This window comes from Hypanus sabinus, chromosome 4 (assembly GCF_030144855.1).
Source record: "Hypanus sabinus isolate sHypSab1 chromosome 4, sHypSab1.hap1, whole genome shotgun sequence".
In the NCBI taxonomy this organism is placed as follows: Eukaryota; Metazoa; Chordata; class Chondrichthyes; order Myliobatiformes; family Dasyatidae; genus Hypanus; species Hypanus sabinus.
The window spans coordinates 118,566,056-118,584,040 of NC_082709.1; the positions used below are offsets into that span (position 1 = coordinate 118,566,056).

Here is a 17,985-nt window from a genome sequence, read left to right on the forward strand (position 1 = left end):
CTTTACATCATTGCTGTGTCTGTGTGGCTCTAACACCAGTCTGCTGGAATTCCCTCTCTAAATCCCTTTTGCTCTGCACCGCCCTCCCTATCCCGTCCCCAATATTTTCAACACACTGCACAAGGTACTGCAGAGTCCAGCTTCAGATGCAACGTAATCCCTGAAGCCACATATCACTGCCCCTTCTCCTCCAGTCCACCTGCCAGTCTGGTTCCAGATATTGTCCTTTGCCAATATCTGCACGGAAAATGCAGTGAGTGCTGTTGGCTACAGGGCTGCTTGGTTCAGTGTTACGGTCTTATGTGGCTCTATCATCACTTTTATTGCGCACCACACTGACACTGTAATTAGGAAGTCATATAGACAGATTAGAAAACTAGAGCTGTTTTCAAAGGAGAGATGACTGGGTGGGGGAGGGGGTGGAAGGAGATGTAAATTTATGTGGAACTTTGAAAAGGTAAATAGGAAGAAGCTGTTCCACTGACAAGAGCCAGAGAGCACAGATCTAAGGTCACAATGAAGGGTTTCTGTCTGAAACATTGACTGTTTATTATCCTTCATAAATGGTGCCTGACCTGCTGAGTTCCTCCAGCATTTTGTGAGTGTTACTCTGGACTTCCAGCATCTGAGCTTCTCTCATATTACACATCTAAGGTAATTAGTTCCAAACGAAGATGGGAAGAGAAGAGATTTTCCCTTGCATCATGAGATGTTTTGACCTGGAGTAGTCTGCCAAAAAGAATGAGGGAAATATACCAAAAACCGACCATCAGAGGGTCATTAGACAAAGACTTGATGGGGAAAATACTGAAGAGGCAGAACAAATGAGCTGGGTAATTGAATAGCTCTTGTAATAGAAACACAGAGACAAAAAAAAAGTAGAAACAGGAGTAAACATGATCACGGATAATCTTTTTACTTCCGCTGCTTCATATTCCCACTCTCTCTTTTTCTTCACTACATTCAGCAACTTGATGCCCACAACAGTCAATGAAAAGAGTTCCCAGAGTTCCTGAGGAAAGAAATTTCTACTAGTCATTGTTCCACGTGCCCTACCCCATACCTTGATACAACAACCCCTTCTTATAGAACCATAGCCATAATCTATTGCACTTTGGAAGATGACAACCAATGCATCCACTGTTTCCATGTCTGTCTGTTGTACTGCCTGCAGTGCAAGTTATAAGCCCCTACTACTTTATCAGCTTGGTGCTATTAGTTTCTTAAACAATTTTTTTCTCAAAAAAACAATTTCCTTTTATTTGTGTATTTCATTAGATTCTTGGTTCTACAATATTTCTGTTTAGCCATATGTGTCCTCTTTCAGGAAGGCTATATTAACGTATTTGTTTAATTGCTCTTTTATTTCTGACTGTAAGGGATCTACATTTGTATACATTGTTTTTTTTTGTTTTAGATACTGTAGAAATATCTGTGGTCTCCTCTTATGTTATTGAAAGTTTACTCCTCTATTTAATTCTGCTCCCTTAATCAACCTCTTGGCCCAAGTTTGTTGAATTCTAAACTGCTCCTAATCCTTAAATGGGCTACTTTTATTTTGAAAGCTTTGCGTGACTGCTCTTTGATTTAATACTATCCTTAAATTATTTTGCTTGATTATTTTTTCTTTTGGATTTTAGCATCAGAAAGGAATGCATAATTGTTGCTTTTTCTCCATTCTTTCCTTAAATGTTAGCCATTGCCATTGTAGTACCATTCAAAGATACTCAATCCAACTGAGCCAACACCGCTTCGTAACTTCCTTGGTTAAGATTTTTAACCATAATCTTGGACTGATCTACTTCATCTTCCTTCTTGATAAAGAATTCCCTTCTGTCACAAGCACTCTTCCCTAAAGGACCACAAATAACAAAATCGTCAACTAACCTACCCCATTACACAGTACCCATTTTTGTACAGCCAATTCCCCAGCTGGCTCTTCAACATACTAGTCTAAATCCATTCATCTTCCACAATATCAATGCAAATTTTGTTTGATCAGCCTAAAATCAGCCATTAAATGTAATGAATCAACACAGGTCGATTCGGCTAAATAGCTTGGTTTGGCGCTATGTGAGTCTGCCACATATTCTGAGGGATCTATACTGAGGCCACAACTACTGATCACATCAATTGAAAACAGACAGCACATTAAAGAAGCAATGAAATAAATGCATGGATTACTATAAACCACAAATACTTGTCACTAATAACAACTGTTCTTTAATAGCAATCAGTAGAGGTACTGATTGCATGAAAACTCTCTGCAAAACAAATATTCATATTGATTTGTCTTTGTGTGGAAAGGTTTAATAAAGTTTCAACTTCTGTACCTAATCTATTAGAGAGCATGTTGTCCATGACTAATCGCTGTTCTGAAAGATTAGCATGGGCATATTGTACATATTCTGTTATACATCCACAGCATCGGAACTGCCAGAGGCTCAAAACACTGGAGAGTCAGAATGAAAAACCATTTGCATTCCATATCTTAAAATGAATAATGTAAATGGCATTATTCACCATTTCAGCACTGGCCATTATTATAATATACAGGCATTATAAATCAAACATCTAAATGTTACAATTTTCTCAATGAGATATCATTAACATAAAACATTATCCTACAATCCTTAACCACATTTGAGTAATGTAGCACAGAATCCATTAAATGTGCAATCAATTCATTACTTCCACTTTAAGACTGGGATATTTGAGAAGGCAAGAATCAAGGCAATAAATAACAAAATTAGAGTAGACAATGCTCGAAATTCTCAGCAAGTCAAGCCACAACTGTGGGAAGAGAAACAGTCAATGTTTCAGTTTGGCAACTTTTTGTCACAACTGAAAGCTATAGGAGACTATGCTGGAGAAACCAAACACAGATCACTTTGTGAAACACTAGTATATAGCCTGCAGTGGTGACCCTGAGCTTTCCACAACTTGTCACTTTATTTCTCCTTCCTACTCCCACTCTGACCCATTGATCTTTGACCTCCTGTACTGCCAAAGTGAGGCCCTACACCAGTACATCAGATGTTGGTTGGGCACACGGCAATCCTTCTGGACTCAATATGGAATACTTCAGGCAACTTGATTTCTCAGTCTGTCTGTCAGTGATATTAACTCTGTTTTGAAATGTTTCCTTCCTTTTCTCTCTGAGAGTGAAAGACATGCCCAGCTTGAGCTCGCTGGATTTGTTCTCCTGTTCTGCATTTCACCATCCCTGCATTCTTTTGTCAATGTTCTCACTCTCTAACAGACCCCATTCCCTCACTGACTAGATAACCTTGTTTAAAATTTATCCCATGGCAATCCTAGTTTTACTCTGTTATGTGAACATAATCGATCAAAAGAATTAAATATTTCAACACTTATTCTTCCATGTCAAAACTTCCCTCTCCATTAATAGTCTGATGGTCTGAAGTGCACAATGTATTTACTTTTAAACAGCAACTCCTAGATCTAGATTCTCCCATGTGAGGAAGTATCATTTTTGTACCCACATAATTAAGATCCCTCAATGTAAGCAGTTTTCTAAAGGTTCATGCACCTAATTGGATTTCTCCTATTCACATCTTCTTGGTAATTTTTTTTTTGGGTTTATTTAGCAAGATGTTTAAAGTGAAAAATCAAAAACCTGCAGGTGACAAAAATCAGAAATTGAAACAGAAAACACTGAAAACACTTAGTGGGCCAGGCAGCAACTGCAGAACTAAAAACAGGGTTAATGTTTCTGGTTGAAATCCCTTCAGCAGAACTGAGAAAGAAAACAAGTTAGTTTTCAGTTGCAGAGAGGGAGGGATGAATAGAATAGGGGGAATTACCCTCATTGGGTGAGGCCAGGCTTGCCATCGTGGTAAAGTGAAGATGAAGCCATTGGTTGATTAGGTTGAAAAGGGAAGAGGGAAGAGGGAGAGGATTTGTAAATATAGTTTAAAGATCTTGAAACATCAGATAGTTTTGACTAATTGATTAAGCAACTTTGTAAGTAAAATGAAACTTGGTGTTTAAAGGCCACGTTTCACAAATTTTGAATTTCTCCATATCAGCCCACTGCTAAAGAATGTGATTAACATAATAGATGGTGATGAGGCAGCCAGTTAGTGACAACAGGAAATAACTGCCTTGAAAAGATAGCATTGTGTGAGAACTCAATGAAAAATAATAAAATAAACAGAAATTTTCAAACAAACAGAGATGAGAATGAAGTAACTGTGAATCTGCATTTATTTTTGTTAGCAAAAGGTACTGGGGAAGGCTGGACAATGAGGTCACAGATCAGCCACTGAGTGACAGGACAGATAAGGGGCTCAGCAGCCTCCTCCTGTTCCGCTACTGCTCATTGTCTTTCATAAAATGATAGCACAATTGCCATCTATTCTCATTCATGCTTCCTTTCTCTTATAGTGATTGCTGTTTTATCTCAGTAGACACTGTCAGTCTTGGGATCACACTGTACAATATTAGCACACTTCGAGATTACATTTCTTTCCCTATTAAGGCAAGCATCAATATAAACAGGAGCTGCATGCATTGTTCCAATAGTGGTTGTTTTGACATCATTAATTTCTCCCCCACTCTAAGCTGCATTATGTTATAATTCCATTCAAAACAGGCAGATAACAGGTAACTAAGTCTTTTGCTCAGTACTGAGGAAGTTAAGATAGTTGATGGTCACAGCCAGCATTTAAAAAATTTCAAAGTGAGCGTTACGATGTACTGCCTTTGAATGGTCATTTGGCAACTTTATCTTTGCACAAGTATTAGACCCTGCAGACCAGACCAGTGTTGGGAACAAGACAGCACATATTTTTCAGTTAAAGGCTCATGTCATAGAGCATAAAAGAGCAAAACAATATATCAATATTATCTGAAACAAATGAATAAATTGTTACCTTCACCTCACTCCTATTTTTTTAAGTTAGAGATGTCATGTTGCAATTACGCCAGAGACAAATTGTGCCCATTATTATAGACTGAGACAGCAAGATCTGCTCTCTGAAGTGTTTTCAACTGAACTTGCTCAAAGTACTTGGAGGAGACAATTTATCTAATTTATTGTCATGTTTACTCTTTGATCAAGAATTAGTCATGATAAAAGCTCCATTTGACGGAAAGTACACTTAACATTCTAATGGTATGGTGCAACATGTCAACTTATCCCATTTGTCATTCTTAATCTATTCTCAGCAAATGAGGGCAGCTGGCAATGCATACTGTGATTGGATCCACTATAGCCCAACTATATAAAGAAGAGATAGATAACCCTGTGATTAAGTAACTAGTTGTGCTTTTCTGACAGAGGGAAGGTAATACAGAAATCAAATAATTGAAGATAGCTGGAAAATGCCACCCTGCAGAGGAACTCTTCTAGTTGTGTCGTACCATTGAGATAGAGATGATATAAGGAAACAAGTCCTTTCACTTACTAACTCCATGTGAACCATCAAACACCTATTTACACTCATCCCATTTTTATTCTGCCCACTAAATCCTCCCAGATCCTTCCACTCACAAACACAAGAAAGTCAGCAGCTGTTGGAAACTCTCAGTATGCACAAAGTGCTGAAGGAACCCAGGTTCGGCAGCATCTGTGGAGACGAATAAACTAGCGACGTTTCAGGCTGAGACAGAAGGGGGAAGAGGACTGAATAAAAACAGTGGGGAGAGGGGAAGGATGCTAGCTGGAAAGTGATAGGTGAAGCCAGGTAGGTGGGAAAGGTCAAGTGATGGAGAAGAATGAATTTGATAGGGGAGGAGAGTAGACCATGGGAGAAAGGGAAGGAGACAGGGACCCAGAGAGAAGTGAAGGGCAGACAAAAAGAGGTAAAAGGCCGGAGTGAGGAATAGAGGTGGGGGAAGGGGAAGGGATTTTTCCCCCCAGGAGAAATCAATATTAATGCCATCAGGTTGGAGGCTATCAAGATGGACAGTAAGGTATTGCTCCTTCACCCTGAGGGTTGCTCCATCTTAGCACAAGAGGAGGCCATAGATCGAGTGTTACATAAAGGAGTCAGGCTACAACAGGAATTACAAACAAAAGATATTTGTTAAATTAAAATTAAGGTAAAGGGGAGAAAAGGGTAATGCGTGGTGTGGTAGTGCTGGCTGCAGAATGGGAGAGAGGGAGTGGGAGTGGTCTTGTTACTACGCAGTCCCCAGCAGGTGCTGCCAATGGAAGGGTAATTGCAGGTGTCTCAATGAACTGCAATGCAAGTTAAAGAGGAAATGTACAGGATATAACACCAACTGGTTGGAATGCGAATGGGAATGGGAAGAAGAATTAAAATGTTTGGCATTCGTGAGGTTCTGTTTTTGGCAGGTGGAGCAGAGGTGCTTGATGAAGTGGTCTCCCAATTTATGACAGGTCTCACCAACGTAGAGAAGGCCAAATCAGGACTACCAGACACAATAGACAAACTCAGCAGATATGCAGGTGAAGTGTTGCCTCACCTGGACGGACTGTTTGGAGCCCTGAATGGAGGTGAGGGAGGAGGTGTGTGGGCAGGTGTGGCATTTAGGCCACTTGCAGGGATAAGTGCCGGGAGGGGGGGGGGAGATTAGTGGGGAGGGATTAATGGACAAGGGAATCATGAAGGGAGCAATCCCTGCAGAAAGTGCATAGCTTGTGGGGGCGGGGGGCGCTCTGGAGATGGATAAAGTTGAAGAGGGTAATGTGTTGGATGCAGTGGCTCAAGGGGTGGTAAGTATGGTCAAGTGGAACTCTATGGCTGCTAAGGTGGCAGGGAGATGCAGTGAGCGCAGATGTTCAGAAAATGGAGGAGATGTGGGTGAAGGCAGCATCAATGGTGGAGGAAAGGAAACACAGTTCATTGAAGAAGAAGGACATCTCTGACATCCTGGAATGAAAAGCCACATCTTGGGAATGGATGTAGCAGAGGCAAAGGAGCTGAGAAAAGGGAATAGCATTTTTAAACTCACTCAAGAGGCAATTTGAAATAGCTTATTTACCAACATATTTTTGAGATGTGGAGGAAACCAGAGCACATGGAAGAAAGCACAATCTCATAGAACATCGAACAGTACAGCACAGGAACAATTTCTACTGCCCATTATGTTCTACAGAACTAATTAACCCAGTAATGAAATGCTTAACTAAATTAATCCCTTTCTGCCTACACAACGTCCAATCTCTGCACATTCATGTGTCAATCTAAGAGACTCTTAAATGCCTCATTTGAATTTGCCTCCACACTTACTCTTGACAATACATTCCAGGAACCCACCATTCTGCGTAAAAAAACTTGTCCCGCACATCTCCTTTGAACTTCCCTCCTCTCATCTAAAATGCTCGCCCTCTAATATTAGACATTTTGATGTTGGGGAAAAAAAGTATAAAGGTCGCAGGGAAGTTAGGAATGAATCCAGATCACTGGAGCTATGAAGGAGCAGCTCTACAAGCTGGGCTATTGTACGATCAACCACAATCATCTTACAATTACTGGGCACATTTCCCACTGACTCCCATTGAATTGGCCATGTTCTGTATTTCCCATTTATGTTACACCTTTCACTACCTCAGGATGTTCTGAAGCATTCAATGGCACATGGTTAACTTTTAACGTTTAGCCACAGTGGCGATGTAGGGAACTCAGTTGTCAACTTTACATAGCAAGCACCCCCAACAGCTCCTGATAAATGATCAGGCACTTTGCTTCCAATTTTAGTTCAGGGATAAATTTCAATCAGGGCTGGGATAAAAGTGATGGCAGCACAATTGCACAGCTGGTAGAGTCTATAATCCACAGTGTCACGTTCAACCCTGAACTCCGTGGTGTCTGTCCAGGGTTTGTAAATTCTCTCTGTGACCATGTGGTTCCCTCTAAGCTTCCAGCTTTCTCCCATATCACAGAGATATTCAAGCTGATAGGAGCATTGGCCATTACGAACTATCTCTAGTGTAGGTAAGTGGTATCTTTAGAGTAGGTAAGTGCAGAAAGTGTAAGGAAACCCAAAATATGGGAATAATATAGTTTAGTCTAAATTGGTGTGAGATAACTGGCATGTACTCAATGGGCCAAAGGGCCTGTTTCAATGTGTTAAAGCTCTATGACTCACTGCTCTTCGTTAAAACAGGAAGCTTCAGTGCACGGTGTCAAGGGGGGCACTTACATTTATCAGAGATGTGAACTCAATTTAGCCTGATCTCCAAAGGACATTACAATGAAGCTGAAAGGCTGCAACTGACAATCTCCATTCCACCGTCAGCGGTTTTGAATCCAGAACAACAGACAGGGTTAAGGTTGTATCTCTATGACACTGAACTCAGAGCACTTTGGGATTCTGAACAAAGGAGATTTGCAATATCTTACATTCATCGGAGGCAAGAGCTCCACAAGGATGTTTCTTTGCGTAGCTGCCTCTCAAATGTACAAGTGAAGCATACATCTTTTAAAGAGTGCTTATTTGGAATTGGTTTGCTCTGGTTATATGCATGAAGGAGCTGTGTGGGTTTTTCAAGGCATGAGCTAACATTAGTCTTTATATTGAACGATGAACTTTGGCCCCCAATTATCTCCAGAATAAGGTCAATAAATAAGGTAACCAACATACGGAAAATATCAAAGAACTGGGCAATGCCAGGCTAAATATGCTTTAAAGGGCAACAATTTGATGTGAAGGGCATATGAATCTAAAGATCTGCCCTGATCTACCTATAGATTGTATTTCACTTTCAGGGGAAAGAAAACAAACTCGAAAAAAGGCCAGTTTAGTTCTCCTAAACCATGAGAAATATGCTCCTCTGTCAGATGATGCGGATTGCTCTGCTGACTGAGTTTCACAGTGTCTCTCGCAGAACTGATCTGTAATCTTACTTAAGATTGATTGAAGCACTGAAATATTGGTTGCAAGACGACCAATGTACTGGGGTGATATTGGTGTCATCTCATACTCCAGTACAGGGTCTGTGCACATCTGTTGCTGACGTACGCTGAGCATGTGAGCGAGCAGAAAAACCAGCATCTTGCATGCGATGTTTGAACATGCTTCTGCTTTAAACATCCTGCACTCTAGATCAATAAACATGGTCAGTGTAATAATTCCAGAGCCGTGCCGTTCTGCTATTTGATCCAAACAACCAGCGTAATGAACTCATAAGCTCACCCATGCCACGTTAAAGCAATTTTAGCGCAGAATCAGGTTTAATGTCACTGACATCGTACAGGTATGTCATGAAATTTATTGCCTTCTGGCAGCTGAACATAAAGAATTATGTATAACATTTTAATTAGAGGGAAAAGAGAGCAAAAATAGTGAGATAGTGTTCTTGGGTTGGCTCATTGTTCATTCAGGAATCTCAGAATCGCTTCAGTATCACTACTATATGTCATGAAATTTGTTTTGCGGCAGCAGTGCATTGCAAAACATAATCCTAAAAACTATAAATTATAATAAGAAATACGTATATAAACTAAATCAAATAAGTAGCACAAAAAGAGAGAAAACTAAAAAAAAAGAAATAGTGCATAGGGTTTAGCGTCCGTTCAGAATCTGATGGCAGAGGGGACAATTGTTCTTGAGTATGTGTCTTAAGGCTCGAGTACCTCCTCTCCGATACAAGGACAAAGAAGAGAGCATGTGTTGGGCGAGAGGGGTCTTTAATAATAGATGTCGCCTTTTTGAGACATCGCCTTTTGAAGATGTCCTCAGTGCCGGGGAGGCTAGTGCCCGTGATGGAATTGGCTGAGTTTACAACTTACTGCAGCCTTTTGCAGTGGCTCCTCCATACCAGACTCTAAACTGCTTTAAACATTGGACATCCGAATCCCGCTGAACCCTTCCAGCATTTTCTGTTTGTACTTCGGAAAAAAATACAATGTTGGTTTCAGAACAATGTTCAAATCGGGCTGAGCGAATGGCAGGAAGTTTTTTGCAAGCAGCCACAGAAACACATTCAGGGGTCCTGTCACCGTTACTTTAAGCCCACAGATGGCAGTGACCCGTTTTCCAATAGTAAGAACGTTGAAAGTAAATTCAGTACTTTCATAACAGGAAGAGATTCTGAAGATGCTGGAGGAACTCAGCAGGTCAGGCAGCATCTACGGAAATGAATAAACTGTCGGCATTTCGGGCAAAGACTGAGCCCGAAATGTTGAATGTTTATTCATTTCCATAGATGCTGCCTGAGCTGCTGAGTTCATCCAGTACTTTCAGATCTGTTAACAACTGGCTTAAAGTTGAGGTATGCACCTCAGTCTGAGGGGAGTGGACTATCAGTCTGCGTTGCACTTCCACTTGGCACACATCTGAAACCCTTTTTCACTGGTGTATGGCCGAGTTCATTCTCAACTTACACTTTGAATAGACTTGAGCAAGACAGGAGACCTGCCTTTAGACAGATACCGATGTGACTCTGTGAGGTGTCATTACAAGTTTCTGATTCTACCACCGTCTCAAAGCGAGAATAATAATCCCGACGGAGAGTTGAGATGGGCGATGCTTCTATACTCTTGTAGTTCGTTTCTGTGAGCAAACTTTTTTTTTGCAAAATTTTATTTCAAATTGCGTATTTTGTGAAGAAGAAATTACGCAGGTATTCTGTCAAAACCTAAATGCGGCTAGCCAGATAGGAACCTTGCTTGCGAACCTCCGCACACGAACGTGAATAGCTATGAATTGTCAAGGCAAGAAAATGAACAAGCTAACAAATCACAATGAACACGGCGCGTTATGGCAGGGAAATTGGACAGCACGTGTGCGTTTTGTTTTCCACATTAGACGTTAGGCGTAAGTCCGGTCTCTGATAGACGGTGATAAGTTTCACACCTGCCCCACTTGACTTTCTATTGAACACACAAAGTGCTGGAGGAACTCAGTAGGTCAAACAGCCTCTAGGTCGCCGTTTCTGGCGGAGACTCTTCTCCAGTCCTGAAGAAAGACTATTCATTTCCATCGATGCTACCTGATCTGCTGAGTTCCTCCAGCATTTTATGTACGTTGCTTTGGATTTCCAGCAGCTGCAGACTTTCTCGTGTTTATAAATTTCTAAATGAGTTAGACATAAACGATATTAGATAACAGAGAACTCTTCACAAAAGTTGCCCCGCAGTTAAACGTTCTTGTTGGTGTATTTTTTGAAATATGTGAGTTCAAAGTTCAAGTTAAATTTATTATCAAATTATGTATATGTTATCATATACTACTTTGAGATGCATTTCATTGCAGGTACAGGGGAAAACATACATAAGCAAAGACTGGCAAAGAACGGATGTGTATAGGAAGAGTAACTGTGCAAATGAAATATAATACTGAGAACATGAGATGTAAACAGCTTTGAAAGCGAGTCCGGAGGTCGCAGGACACCCCTTGGCTACTTGCACCAGTCATTAATCGTCACATTTAGCACACTTACCTCCTCGTTTTCAGCCGAAAAGAGGGCTAGATATCTGGAGAGGGTCCTAATGAAGATACTCTGCATAACCTCCACTGGCATCTTATGTTGTACGGAATTAATGTAACTGCACTATATCTTAACTGGTTAGCCCAACATTTGCAAATTCCTACAGCCATCGCTACGCCACCAGTATCACAACCGGGACGCTTCACCTTACCGCACTGGCGAAGGGCCGCTTCCCCATCTGTTGGCAGATGGCTAACAGATGGGATTCTTTGGTTCAGTGACAGGATCAAAACATTAGCTGGAGCGCAGGAGTCTGTTCCGCGGCCACAAACTTTACTCAAAGAGATAATCTGCAACCGAGAGTTTCGAAACACTTGACATTTCAAGAGGTTAGATCTAGATTGATCGAATGAGGACTGTGGTTTCGCGGTGTCTCGCAGACTGGGGCCGTGATTTTTGTTTGTTAGCGGACGGGGTAAAGCGGCGGAGGGTCCCAGAACGCGAACGGACAGACCGGCAGACTGGTGTTATTATGTTTTTTATATCAACGCAACAAATAGGGCGACGTGTTTCATCTATGGCACTTCGCTCTGTGCCTATTCTGGGCTGCAGGCTGGGAATGCACGGTTCATTAAAAGGAGCTCCATAATAGGAATGGGTATAGACTAAAGCAGCTTGAAACTGACCGCAGACACCAGGACTGATTTTAAAACTCAGTTTGCTTAACAGCTTCTGATATCTGAGGACACTGCTCTGACAGTGGGTTGTAAAGTAAAGCGAGGCAAATATCTGTTGCCCCCACTGCCCATGGCCTCTGTCACCGATGTGGCTGCGAACTTTGGGACACATCTACCCCTCAAAAGCAACATCCCCTTTCCTCACACGCCACCGCCGAGGCTTCCTATAAGCTCTTACCGAGTTTGATATTGCCAACAAGTTTCTCAGCAACATCGCAGTGGGAGAAGTACTTTAGCAACATGTGTTTTAAATAGAACCGAAACACACTTAGAGGTGGTAGGAAGCACGAAGCAGAAGGGATCATCTGCAATAGGAACCCGGAACTGAACGCGGGTCTGAGTTTTCTGAAGTTTACAAAATTGAGAGATGCACTGACGGAGTAGAATCTTTTTCCCAGGGTGGAAGGGAAACTAGAGGGCATTCATTTAAGATGAGAAGGGGAAAGTTTAAAGCAGATGTGCAGGACAAGATTTTCTTTTACACAGGGGCTGGCGGGTGCCTGGAACGGGCTGCCGGGAGTGCCTGTGGGAGCAGATGGGATAGTAGCGTTTACGAGGGGTTTCAACAGGCGCACGAACTTGCAGAGAGTGGGGGATATAGATCACCAGCAGACAGAAGAGATTTAGTTTCGCTTGAAGGACCAGTTGTGCTGTTCTACAGAAGACTTTCTGGGGGCTTGGCTTGCCCCCTTTTAAAGCATTTTCCACAGTAGGAAAGGGTGTGTGTGAGGGTGGGGGTAGGGGAAATATCCTGCCGACACTCACCTGTCCGCACTGAGCGCAGTCAGCGTGAAGACTGAGACTCCCACCGATGTCAGCTGGATGAAGGCGATAAGTTTGCAGCCGACCCGACCGAACAGCCACTCGTTGGTGATGTACTTGCTGGCGTCTACCGGGGCGCAGGTCAGCAGCAGCAGCAGGTCGCCCAGCGCCAAGCTAGTGATGAAGATATTAGGCACGTTCCTCATGGACTTCACGGTGCAGAAGATCTTGATGAGGGTCACGTTGCCGATCAGCCCCACCAGGATGATGAGCCCGTAGATGGCCGGGATAGCGTAGAGGAACAGGACTCCTTGGGCTTCGAGATCGAACGCCTGCCCACTCTCGTTGAGGGACTGGTTAAAATCCAGCCACCCCCAGTCCGACTGGGAGAAGTCCTCCGCACTCATTGTGTCCAGGGCTTAAACGTTCAGCCACCTCTCTTGACCTGTGTGGGGCGGCTCTGGGTTTTAAAGCAGACTTCCCTTTCCCTCCCTCCCCGCTCCCGTCCCCCGAGTCCTGTGGTCCCGCTGCTACCCCTTCTGCTGCGCGACCAGCCCCGGCCGCGGCAAGATTTAAAGTGGGAGCTCCCCGCGTGCGTCTTGCCTCTCTAGTACTTGGCGTCACTTGCACCGTGGATGCACAAATGTACAGTACCGGCTTTACAGCACCTACTACGGCGAACGCACGGAACACGGCCACCTGCTGGAGAGATCCTCCACCCCTCTCTCTCCACTCACTCGCTGGAGCTGGCCAGTGAGCGCAATCCCGGAAACCCAAGGACACAGCAAAACCAGAAACGCTCAGCGGCGCAACCAGTGCCCGTGGGAGGGAGAGGCGGAGTTGATCATTCAGGTTGAGGACGTGCCATCAGAAGGAACTTAATTCATTCTTTCAGATTTCCTGCATCGTGTTGTTTAAGTTTGAAGCATCACACAGAATGCTAGAAGAGTTCAGCTGGTCAGGCAGCATTCATGAAAGAGAAAAGGACAGGGCTATCTTCCCCCAGTTTGGAACTGGACCCGAAAAGTCCAGTGTCATTTTACTCCACAGATGCTGCCTGGACCGCCGAGATCCTCCGGCATTTCGTGTATCCATCCAAATTCCAGGAGGTGCAGTCTACTCTCTTTTTTTGAAGTGCTTCACTATTTCCCCCTTCCCCGATCTCTTCCAATGTCTAGTTTAGTTCTAAAAATACTATTTGGTAACGCAGGCATTGCAGGTGATCAGCAGACTGCATATTGCCATTTATTGCAGTGAAGTTGTGCTGCGTCGGTTACACGCGGCATTTGCTAGTGTACATCTGAAATACTGTGTACAATATTTGACTCCCAGTTCCATGAAGGGTGTTAACACTTCTTCTGAGGAATCTTATTAGACTGATCTCAGGGATGGGCAAAGTGGGCAGAGAAGGTGAGTATCCTCTGAAAGTTAGAAAAGTGAAAGGTTGCCGACTCTTCCTACACTCTACAGAATTCAGAAATAAATACTTTTGCTGCTAATTTTATAATTGCTTTACTCCTAGTACAATCTGTCCTTTTGTGTCCCTGCTCTACTGCCAATGGCGATGGACGGATAGATAGATAGACAGACAGATAGATAGATAAATAACAAAGACTGTGTCTCCAAAAGATACAGTAGTAAGTTAGGCCATTTGATTCATTGAGTTTCTCAGCCACTCACTTATGACTGATTTTTCAGCACCATTCTCCAGCCTTCTTTCTGTAACCCTTATCTCCCTTACCAATCAAGAACCTGCCATAGGTTCACCACCCTAACTGAAGGAGTTCTTCCTTGGGACATCTATTACAAGTTCACAGATGCCACAACAGTCTCTATAAGTCAGCCCTCCCTGCAACCTGTGAGAACTGTATTCCAAGTTGGTAGCTCCTCTGTCTCTAACACATTTGTTCTAATGTATAGATATTCCACACATGTGGCTTCCTTCTTCTTATCCACCACCATAGATGACAAACTTCTTGATTGCAACTAATCTATTCTGTGCATCTCCATTCTTAGCCCCTCTCACTATGGACAAAGTAAAGCCAGATATCCCCACCCACCTTCCATCTCACTATCCTCTGCATCCAACATTTATTGTTTCCATCAGTCTCGGTAAGATTGTGGCCCTCTGGCACATTTGTACCCTTTGCTGTCCTCTCATCTCATTTCAGTCACTTCATGACTGGCTCTCTCTTCTATCCCACCAAGCACTCCCCATTGAATGGAAATTTCCCATGCAATCACAGGAAACCCAAAGCTTATTCTTTCATCCATCCACTGATTACAACAGGTTTTCCAGGTGAACCAAAATTCTAAAAAAATCCATTTCTTCTTGTCTAGTGTGCTGCATTAGGTTTCACAATGTGGGCTTCTCCATATTGGTGAAAAAAGTAACACAAATTGAGTGATCACTATATGAGCCAGCAGTGTTGTTCACAGAGGCTACTCTGAGATCTGTACTGCCTTCCATAATGCTTGCCACAGCTGTTGGTAGCCACAGATACATTAGGGTCATTTATGAAACTCTTGGATAGGCACATGGATGATAGAAAAATGGGGGGCTGTGTGGGAAGGAAAGGTTATACAATTCCATAATCTGTGGCATGTTGGAAGAAGTTAACAACAGCACCCCTTGTCTCTATAGCTTTCAAAACTCTGGGATGTAGAGCATTGGGTCCATTATATTTATAAATTTCTCTAGTATTTTATTTTTAACTGAGGCCAATTTCCTTTAATTCCTTACTCTCACTTAGTTGTCTAGAATTCTTTTCTGAAGATGCACATAGAAGACCAACATTTCTTTGGCTTTTTCTTTTCCCTGTAATGTATTTTTCTATCTCTGCCTGTGAGGGCTCACAGTTGTTCCTGATAGTCTTCCTTTTTTTTAAAGACCAATGAAAGCTCTTACAGTCCATTTCTGCATAACTCTCCAGTTTACTTCCATATTCTTTTTTCTTGTTTTTAATAAATTTTTTGGCCTTCCTTTGCTGAGCTTCTATGCTTCCAGACATCAGATCTGCTGCTTTTTGTCAAATTTATGAGCCTTTTCCATTGGTTTAATATACTTCTTAATTTTGTCTGTTAGCCATGAATGGGTCATCTTCCCTTCTGTTTTTTTTTTGGTGTCTTAAAGGAATATATATATATTTGCAAACCACACAGGATTTCTTTGATTGATAACTATTGGTTGTTCTCCATCAGACTTCTTAAAATTAGTGGGAAGATAGAGGATTGGGAAGCTTTTAAAAAACCAGCAGAAAGCAACTAAAATGACATAAAGAAGGAAAAGATGGAATATGAGGGTAAGCAAGCTAATAATATTAAAGAGATACAAAAAGTTTCTTCTGATATATAAAATGTAAAACAGAGGCAAGATTAGATATTGGACTGCTGGAAAATGATGCTGGAGTGGTAGTAATGGAGGATAAGGAAATGGCAGATGAGCTGAATAAGTATTTTGCATCGGTCTTCATTGTGAAATACACTAGCAGTATGCAGAAGTTCTGTGTCAGGGAGCAGAAGTGTGTGAAGTTGCCATTATTATGGACAAGGTACTTAGGAAATGGAAAGGTCTGAAGACTTTGGACCAGCTGGACTACCCTGCAGGGTTCTGAAAAAGATGTCCGAAGAGATTGTGGAAGCATTACTAATGATCTCTCAAGAATCAATGGATTCTGGCATAGTTCCAGAGGACTGGAAAATTGAAAATCTCACTCCACTCTTCAAAAACGGAGAGAGGCAGAAGAAAGGAAACTATGGTCCAGTTTGTTTGACCTCAGTGGTTGGAGTTAATTGTTAAGAATGTAGTTGTGGGGTACTTTGAGGCACATAATAAAATAAGCCATAGTAAGCGTGCATTCCTTAAGGGGAAATCTTGCCTGACAAATCTGTTGGAAATCTTTGAGGAAATAACATGCACAATAGACAAAGGAGTATTGGTGGATGTTGTGTACTTGGATTTTCAGAAGACCTTTGACAGGATGCCACACATGAAGCTGCTTCACAAGTTAAGAACCCATGGTATCAATGGAAAGATACTAGCATGGGTAGTGCATTGGCTGATTGGCAGGAGACAAATAGATGGAATAAAGGGAGCCTTTTCTGGTTGGCTTCCTGTGACTAGTGGTGTTCCACAGGGGTCTGTATTGGGATTGTTTATTTTTATATTATATGTTAATAATTTGGATAATGAAAGTGATGGCTTTGTGGCCAAGTGTGCAGACAATGCGAAGATAGGTGTAGGGGCAGATAGTTTTAAGGAAACAGAGAGACTACAGAAGGATATAGAGAGATTAGGTAAAATGGCAAAGTGGCAGATGGAATACAGTGTTGGGAAGAGTGTGGCCATTCACTTTGGTAAAAAAATTGTAGACTATTTTCTAAATGGAGAGAAAATTCAAAAATGTGAGGTACAAATGGATTTGGAAGTGCTCACACAGGATTCCATTAAGGTTAATTTGTGGGTTGAGTTGGTAATGAAGAAGCCAAATGCAATGTTAGCATTCATTTAATGAGAACTAGGACATAAAGGCAATAGAGTGGATGTGGAAAGGATGTTTCTTATGGTGAGGGATTCTAAGACCAGAGAACACAGCCTCAGAATAGAGGGATGACCATTTAGAACAGAGATGAGGAAGAATTTCTTTAGCCAGAGGGAGGGCAATCTGTGGAATTCATTGCCTCTCTCATGCAGGTGAGAAACTGCTAGAAAATTCAGCAGTCTAATGAACAAGGAGGTAATTAAAACAGAGAGAGGACTCTAACTTGGTTTTGATAACACTTTTAATTGTGACCTTGAGTGAGTGAGTATGGCGCCAGCTGAGACATGAGCTGGGAAGTCACCATTTTAACAGCTCGGAGCGGTTGAGCTAACGGTCAGCTGGAATTTTGAATGGATTATAAAACGTTGAGGCTTTTGATCTGATAATGGCAAAGGAGACACAACACAAGAGGATGACAGAAGCTACCCGAGAAGCCACTGGTGGAGTTTAAGACCCCCACAAGGGTGGACACCATGGACTGAGTAATTTCGACCCGTGATTACCAGTGCGGGTAAGAGCTTGCTTGTGGGGGTCTGCTGGTGGTGAACTCATGCTGTAGGTTAGTAGACCGTTCCCTAGA

The 17,985-nt window shown here is 42.3% G+C and overlaps 1 protein-coding gene across 1 annotated transcript in view; it reads right to left on the minus strand.

Moving 5' to 3' along the window:
* Positions 1 to 13,317, minus strand: part of grpr (gastrin-releasing peptide receptor) — a 52,339-nt gene extending 39,022 nt beyond the window's left edge. Inside the window, exon 1 of the mRNA XM_059966151.1 lies at positions 12,868 to 13,317. Within this exon, the coding sequence (XP_059822134.1) occupies positions 12,868 to 13,271 (404 nt within the window). The 5' untranslated portion in view covers positions 13,272 to 13,317. The remainder of the gene's footprint in view (positions 1 to 12,867) is intronic.
* Between the last annotated feature and the right edge of the window lie 4,668 nt (positions 13,318 to 17,985).